Source organism: Aedes albopictus, chromosome 3 (genome assembly GCF_035046485.1).
Source record: "Aedes albopictus strain Foshan chromosome 3, AalbF5, whole genome shotgun sequence".
Lineage (NCBI taxonomy): Eukaryota > Metazoa > Arthropoda > Insecta > Diptera > Culicidae > Aedes > Aedes albopictus.
In genome coordinates, this window is record NC_085138.1 from 235,943,182 (window position 1) to 235,952,115 (window position 8,934).

Below are 8,934 nucleotides of genomic sequence, written 5' to 3' on the forward strand. Positions count from 1 at the left end.
AAGCTTTCCACCTTCTACGTGCGGCCGCCTTTCTGTTCTTCAGGTCGTTTTTTTTAAGAAGATAAGAAGCAGGTTATGCCTACTGGGAAACTAGACTCCATTGATTGAATATTGATCAACGCAAGATAAAACGCTGAAGGATGATGTCTAATGTATTAGAGATTATTCTACCAATCCACCGTAAATTGCTTTATCCAGCAAATACTGAAGGCCTGCGAAGGGTGTTGATATCAGGATATGCTGATGGCACCAGTTACCCTCATTTATCTTTTCTCATCTCTCCGAAAATACCGTGAGTGGCATACCTTATTGCCCTATACGTGTACCTGCTCCAGTTACTGTTCCGTAACTTTTCACATGGGTCGAAATGGGTCGTTTATCTGACTGGAAAAATATGTGCGAATATCATGCTTCATTTTAATACACGTATTTTTATTTACGCACATCTATCTCTAAGCATATTTACAATCTGGAAATTTTCAACACGTCCATCGCACGTGGCAATATCAGCAGGTGTGGAGATATGCTTGTATCTCTGCAATTGGCTTCTTTAGCGATATTGAGCTAATTCCATATTCTGAATCTGCATGCAAAACTGAGCCGAAATCCAAATTTTCATGAATTTTGGTGCCCGGGAACCTATTTAAAAATCAATTTGAAGTTTGTATGGGAGCGATTTGTCGAATCACCCCTTGTCGCTTTTTGTACTGGGTGGAGCTGTCAAACAGTTTCCCAGCTGTCAAAAGGTGATTTCAAAAAATCTCTTTGAAAATTATTTTAGGTACCAAAATAAAGTTCTAAAAATCTGAAAAAAATCAGGGTGGCTCAGAAAAAGGTGCTCTTTCATATAAAATCAAAAAATCGATACATTTTTCTTAATTTAAAAACCCAATTTATGTGATTGTTTTTGCGTGCGTACCTATGACGACACCCAAGAGAATACAGCCAGTCATATTTTTTTCATCGTCACTTTTCAGTTTTTGTCAAAATTTCTATGACGTATCATACATTTAACCTTTGTTGTTATGGTAGTACAGTGTGCGCAATGAAATAGCTCTATATTAGGGTGTCCCAAAATAGAAAAAGTGTCAAAAAGTTAACTTGCTCACCCTTAGAATGATAGATTAGGTTCCTAGCAACAATTGTTCCATACATGAAAACTCAATCAAAAAATATTTAGAGGTTGCACGCATCGATTTTATGAAAAATGGACGATTTTTGGTATTTTTACCAAAAAAATGCTAATATGAGTTGAAAAATAAAAGAAATAAAAGTCATCAATCAAAGTAAATCATAGTTCTGGGTCCCGCAAACAAAGTTTGGAGCGAGTTTAGGTCATCAAAGCTGATTTTATATATTTGGCAAAGGTTTAAATATAAAAAAAATCGCGATTTTTTTCACCAAATTTTTCAAAAATGCTCAATTTATAAGGATTTTAAAATTTTTCCTGCAATTCACAATTCCCCTATTTTATAGCAAATTTTGTGTAGATTGTTTCGGCTGAAGACAGTTTTGAGCTATCTCCTTCATGAGTTGAGATATCTGCATAATAATGATAACACAATCAATGAAAAAAATCGGATTTTCTTATGTTATTTGTTTTTGTTCATTAGTTTCATTAGTGCATCAGTTGACTACCATGCAAAAAAAAGCAAATAACAAGTTTTTGACATGTTATGTTATGCAAGTATACATTTTTGAAGATTTTCAGATATAATTGGGTTATTTTGATAATTTTACATTGATTGTGCTTACCGGTTCAAAGAAAGGCTCAAAAAGTGGCTTGCTGTGATATTTTAATAATATAAGTGATCGCAAGTCAGACAATCAAATTCAATGTGTGATGTTCTATATGATATATTTTGAGTGATGTGTAGATCGCTCAACAATTTTATCCTTTTTCAAGTAGATTTTGGTGCTCTTGTTAAGCAAACATATAGGTTATTTCTAGTCATACCAGAACTAATGCTCTAAAAGCGAAAACAACAAAAATGAAAATAAAATAGCTAATAAAAACTGTAAGAAAGAAAAATATTATTTTATAGTTTCAGCCAATTGAAATAAAAAATTAAATATGTGCATGGAAATGCAGGTATTTTCACGAATATAAGGATATTTTTCCTTTTTATTCGCGAATTTTAACTAAAGCTAGTTCTTTACACAATATTGATTTCTATTATATAATTTGATTTTAAAAGCAAACCATAAGCGCACATATTTGCAGCTAGAGTTGGGTTTCAGAAAGCATCAGGATGTTTAGATTCCACTATTATTAAAAAAAAATAAACTTAGTGGCTGGCCTAATATGTTACAAGAGGTGTTAACCTAAGAAATGTCAATGTTGAAATCTTTCGGCTGCGCTGCTTACTTGTTAAAACATAATTTTCAACCAAAATTACAAGTTTTGAATCGGTGGCTTGCTACTGCTATCTGATCACCAGATGAAATGTAAGAAAAAAAAATCTTTTCGTATTCACAAAGCGAGTGTGAAAAGTTATGTTCAGCATATGTAGATATGAAACGATGTTTAACTCTCAAAACATTTACATATTGTTACTGTCATGCAGTATGAATCAGAAATGATCAAAGCAACCCAATAATTCCTGAAATTTTTCAAAAATGTACATATGCACGTACTATAATGTCTAAAATTTGTCGTGTTTTGTTTAATTGCATGGTAGTCATGGAAACTAGTGAACAAAATCGACTAACGTAAGAAAACATGATTTTTTCCTTGATTGTGATATCATTATTTTTTTTTTTTTTTATGTCTTTATTTATGAGATTTTCAGCCCGAGGCTGGTTCATCTTAGTGTGATATCATTATTATACCGATATCTCAGCTCATGAAGGAGATAGCTCAAAACAGTCTTCAGCCGAAATAATCTACACAAAATTTGCTATAAAATAGGGGAATTGTGAATCGCAGGAAAAATTTTAAAATCCTTATAAATTGAGCATTTTTGAAAAATTTGGTGAAAAAAAATCGCGATTTTTTGATATTTTAACCTTTGCCAAATATGTAAAATCAGCTTTGATGACCTAAACTGCCCCCACTCGCATAACAGTCCCATTTGCAAAAAGTAGGAATTGAGAAAACAGCGTTTGAAGTTTGACGACTCGTTCCCATACAAAATTTTTAAAAATCGTCATAACTTGAAAAATATTTGGATCATCTTGAAACTTTCACAGATTGCTTTGCACCTGAATACATAACTGTGAAAAAAATTAGGATCACTAAAAAATTGTTCAGTTTTGTGTTACATGATACAAAAATCCATGATGGGACTGTTATGCGGGTACTTTCAATATGGGACGCTCATGATTTGGTATTTTTTTTCGCACATTGACATAAAAATCCGCAATTTTTATTAAGGGTTTTGAAAGTACATTGAAAATGATGATGATTCCTTACGTTAACTCAAAAGTGATGAAAAGTCAAATGGGACTGATATGCGAGTGGGGGCAGTAAACTCCCTCCAAACTTTGTTTGCGGGACCCAGAACTATGATTTACTTTGATTTATGACTTTTATTTCTTTTATTTTTCAACTCATATTAGCATTGTTTTGGTAAAAATACCAAAAATCGTTCATTTTTCATAAAATCGATGCGTGCAACCTCTAAATATTTTTTGATTGAGTTTTCATGTATGGAACTATTGTTGCTAGGACCTTTATCTATCATTCTAAGGGTGAGCAAGTTAACTTTTTGACACTTTTTCTATTTTGGGACACCCTACTCTATATATATATATATATATTTTTTCTCTTTATTTATCACATAGTTTTACAAACTTAACCTAAAAAAGCATAGCATACAGAACATTGTATTTTACATACAATATTGATGACGTAGTTAAGTTAATTAACAAATTTCTTGTTGTAATTTCATTAACAAATGTTAAGAAATTTACCGAACTGTCTTTCGAATGTATTGCGATTATTCCAACGTGCTTCTCTGATGTGCTTTTTAAAACTAAACAAGTTACTGCTCTTGTAATTTTTCATGTTATAAACAATCATTTCTGAAACTAACCACAAGGCACTTTTTCCTCTATTATCTTTGTTATTTACTCGCCTATGTATTATCTCATCTACTGATTGCAATTTTAATCTAATCTTGTTTTTAATGACATCGGGACATACCGTTTTTCTGATTTCCCGCAAATAATTGGAGTCAGATTCGTTTTTAACATGGAGTTCCTGTTCTAACTTCAAATGCGCATATTTAGCCTATTACTTACATTACTTACTTTCAATCCAGAGCACCTACGGTGGTACAGAGGGCCGAAATGAAAGGTCTCCATCGGGAACAATTGCCAGCCATCGCCTTGACCTGTGGCCAGGTCAAATTTCTGTCGACTTGCTTGATTTCGTTGTTGAGGCTGCGCCACCATGAGCCTCTGGGTCTGCCTCTGCTGCGATGTCATGCAGGATTCTAATCTAACACTTCCTTACAGATTTCGTTCCCGCCCCTGCGTAGAACGCCCTCTGCTTTCGCTCCAGAATTTCTATCGCTATCAGCTTTTGATGACATCGGCGATGGAGCTCCACGTTGGAGATCCATTTATAAGGCCACCATGCACGAATTATATACCAGGCATCTATTGATGAAGACCGACAGTCTTTGAGTGTTCTCCACTGATGCACACCCGGTTTCACTGGCGTACAGCAACACAGATTTTAAGTTAAAAATTCGGATTTTGGTGCATCGACCAATTTGGTTGTTTTTCCATGCATTTCTTATACTCGCAAAGGCATCCCTAGCCTTCTTGATCCGTGCACCTATGGATCTTGGAACCACCATTGGCCGCCATTTGGCTTCCAAGATTTTTACCAATGGCAACATTCTCCACTGCTTGCTACCGTGGAGCTGGAAGGGTTGACCGCGTTTACATCCAACGATTTGGTCTTGCTGACGTTGACGCTGAGACCTGCCGCCGAGGAGCGATCGGCAAGATCATCGAGCACACTTTGCATATCCGAGCGCCGATGAGCTAAGAGAGCTAGTTCAAAGTAAATTAGGTGCTTCATGGTAATGGGCTGCCACGGCAATCCACGATTTGGTTCACGATCAATGCACCTACCAGTATCTCGTCGATTACGATGAGGAACAGTAGCGGTGATAGTAGTATACATCCGTGCCTCACTCCAGCAACGACTCAGATGGGGTCGGACAAGATACCGTTGTGCAGTACTCTGCACGAAAATGCCCTGTACTGTGCTTGGCCGATGGTTTTCTTAGACACCCTTGCGCCTGAGGGCTCCCCAAAGAGTTTCGTGATTGATACGATTGGAAGCTTTTTCGTTATCAATGAACACCAGGACTCTTGAAATTCATTAATTTGTTCCAGGATGATACGGAGCGATGACAATATGGTCCACACATCGTCCGGCATGGAATTCTGCTTGTTGCCGTTGGTGTAGTGTATTGACAATACCTGAATTATACATGAGATTGCTCTTCGGTTGACGTTACCTGAAAGGTGGAAAACCTTGCGCCCAATTTTGACAGCTTGACAGAGGACAGCAAAGAAGGCGGACACGCGGGGCTCGACCACGTGAACGAGGACCGGCGGAATAGATTGGTCTACGGGAATTGACCGGATTCGAGAACCAACAACGGATTCTACAATTGGCGACTCGGTGGACAGAACCACACGCGGAAGGTAATAAGCGGCCAAATTATCTATTGGATGGCTTCGAATGTGCGAGTTATTTTGTGGCAGATCAGAGAGAGTCCCGGCACTATGTACATTGGATGGGCGGAACGCTAGTTTTGTTTGTAGGGGAGAGAGACAGATACGGGCCTTGCAGGTTATGTATCTAACTTTGTTTACTAATAAAAAAAATTGCTATGAACGGTTTTGCGGAGTAAAACAAAACAGTAAAGGCCAGAGTGAGAATTGTTTTGAATTCTGCTGATAGAGCTGGGTAGAAGACGACAATTATTCGAACCTTCCAGTGAACCGGAAATATGAATGGGTACATACCGCGAAGAGTCATAAAGAGTTCTTAGGAGTTGGCGAAAATCGTGTGTATTTTCCTGAAAAAGCGAGATTTCTTTTGATTTCTCCATGATGGCGAAGATTGTGTAGAATCTTCCCAGAAAAGCGAGAATTTTCAGAGTTCTCCTTGTACCGAAAACAATTGTGATAGTTTCTAAGGAGTTGGCGAAAACCGTGTGTATTTTCCCAGAGAAGGCGAGATTTCTTTTGATTTCTTCATGATGGCGAAGATTGTGTAGAATCTTCCCAGAAAAGCGAGAATTTTCAGAGTTCTCCTTGTACCGAATGTTTTCACAATTGTTATTGTGATAGTTTCTAAGGAGTAGGCGAAAACCGTGTGTATTTTCCCAGGGAAAGCGAGATTTCTTTTGATTTCTCCGTGATGGCGAAGATTGTGTAGAATCTTCCCAGAGAAGCGAGAATTTTCTGAGTTCTCCTAGTACCGCAAAGGATTTTGAGGCATTTTAGGAGTTCATAGGGAATCATAGAGATTTTCCAGTGCAGTCGACTAATAAGCATTTACTCTCTGATTTTGCTGAAATAATACGTGATATTCTGTCAGAAGTAGCTTATGTAGAAGTAGCTCTGGAAAACAGTGGAGTAATACGAGTAATTGCTATTTTCAGATGGAAGAGATGCGCCCTGTGCCACCGTTTCGATGTAACCAGATCGAAACAAGCAAACTAGCCAAAGAATGGCGTGCTTGGAAGGAGTCTCTTGAGTGCTACTTTGCTGCTTATGGAATAACAGATCAAAAAGTCATGCGAGCGAAGCTGTTACATTTGGGCGGACCAGCCCTGCAAACTGTCTTCAAAAATCTTAAAGATCACGACGCCGTACCAGTTGTAGCACTCAATTGGGGATTTGATGCAGCCATCGAGAAGTTGGACGAGTTTTTCGAACCAAGGCACTTGAGTACATCAGAGCGGAGAAAGTTGCGACAAATGAAGCAAAAGTCTAATGAGCGATTTGCAGATTACGTTATTCGTTTGAAGCAACAGGCGGCAGAATGTGGATTTGAAAAGTACGGCCCAGAGATTTCGAAGGTGCTCACCGATATTTACCTGACGGATGCCGTGGTCGAAGGGTGTACTTCTAACGAGGTTCGGAGGAGAGTTTTGTTGAAAGATCTTCCATTCGGTGAAATCGAAGCCCTCGGCATATCACAAGAGGGAGTCGACCAACAGGTCGAAGAAATTGTTTCGTCGAAGCCACCGGAGAAGATCTACAAGGTTCAACAGCTTCCATCAAACTCGAAAGACGCCAAGAAGTTGCAAGTCAGAGCAGCATTAGGCTGTTACAACTGCGGACGAAAAGGGCATATTGCGGCTGCCTCATCGTGTCCAGCACGTGGCAAGCAGTGTCGAAATTGCAGAAGTTATGGACACTTCGAGAAAATGTGCCGTAAACGGAAGAGCGATACCTTGCAGCAACCGAACGAGTCTCAAGTGCGTGCAGTGACGAAGTTGGAGACAACGGGCACCGAAGAATCAAACAAGCATGATCCGACGAATGCTCATGAGAAAGTCTACTACGCATTTTACACTGGGAACGAGGAGAACATCATCCAGTGTAAAGTGGGCGGTGTGAAGTTGGATATGCTGGTCGATTCAGGATCTGACGCAAATTTGGTCAGTGATGCGGCATGGACTGAGCTGAAAGCACGAAACGTCTCCGTGTTTTCATCTACGAAAGGATCGGCTCGCATATTGAAAGCTTATGGAAGTGACCGACCTCTGAATATACTTGGATCGTTTGAAGCTGTTATCACTGTTGAACATCGGCATACACGTGCAGAGTTTTTGGTCGTTGAAGGAGGACAGCGATGCCTACTCGGCGATGCCACCGCAAAGGAGTTGGGAGTTTTGCGTGTTGGGCTGCAGGTAAATCGTTTGGAGGAAGCAGTTGTACCGTTCAATAAAATGCAAGGAATAAAGGCGCAAATTCACTTGAACCCGGACGCTGTCCCTGTCTTTCAACCAGTACGAAGGATTCCGGTGCCGCTAGAAGAAGCGGTGAATCGAAAAATTGATCAACTACTCCGACGGGACATAATTGAACCGAAAGTGGGCCCGACTAGTTGGGTATCCCCGCTGGTTATTGTCGGCAAAGCAAATGGCGAACCACGTTTGTGCCTAGACCTGCGTAGAGTCAACGAGGCGGTGTTGAGGGAGCATCATCCAATGCCTGTCGTTGACGACTACATCATGCGCTTAGGAAGAGGTCGAGTTTGGAGTAAGTTGGACATCCGAGAGGCATTCCTGCAGGTGGAACTTGCAGAGGAATCACGGGATGCCACTACATTCATCACAAGCCGTGGACTGTTCCGCTTTAAGCGCCTTCCTTTCGGCTTGGTGACCGCGCCGGAACTATTCCAGAAGGCCATGGATGAGATCCTGGCCGGATGCCCTGGGACCCACTGGTATTTGGACGATGTCATCGTGAAGGGTAAAGACGTGAAGGAACACGACGAGCGCCTAGACAAGGTAGCGTGAGTTTTTATTTATGAAGACATTTGTTTGTTTTATTTGAATTCGTTATTCTTTTATCAATAAAGCATATGTTGATGCGAGTACTATTGTGTTGCTAAAATTATTTCAGGTTTTATCGCTACTGAAAAACAGATGTGTCGAACTCAACTGGGACAAATGTTTGTTCAGGGTCGACGAATTAGATTTTTTGGGGCACCACATTTGCAACCAAGGAATCAAACCGTCCGAATCGAAAGTGCAGGCTATTGTGTCCTTCAGGGAACCACGGAACGAAACAGAGGTTCGCAGTTTTTTGGGGCTGGCCAATTATCTAAATAAATTCATACCCGACCTTGCGACGATTGATGAGCCTCTACGACGACTACTTCTGAAAGGCAGCGTATTTGAATGGAACGACGAACAATCCACAGCGTTCAAGAAGATCAAGGTTGCA

The 8,934-nt window shown here is 39.6% G+C and overlaps 1 protein-coding gene across 1 annotated transcript; it reads left to right on the top strand.

Annotated features, from left to right (window-relative positions):
- Window positions 1-6,644: 6,644 nt before the first annotated feature.
- On the top strand, window positions 6,645-8,504 carry LOC134290654 (uncharacterized protein K02A2.6-like). Its single transcript, XM_062857832.1, has one exon. The coding sequence runs from the start codon at window positions 6,645-6,647 to the stop codon at window positions 8,502-8,504; it is 1,860 nt and encodes a 619-aa protein (XP_062713816.1).
- The last annotated feature ends 430 nt before the right edge of the window (window positions 8,505-8,934 follow it).

Excerpts from the sequence above, each read along its gene's own strand:
- LOC134290654 (XM_062857832.1), top strand. The coding sequence starts at position 6,645 with ATGCGCCCTGTGCCACCGTTTCGATGTAACCAGATCGAAACAAGCAAA.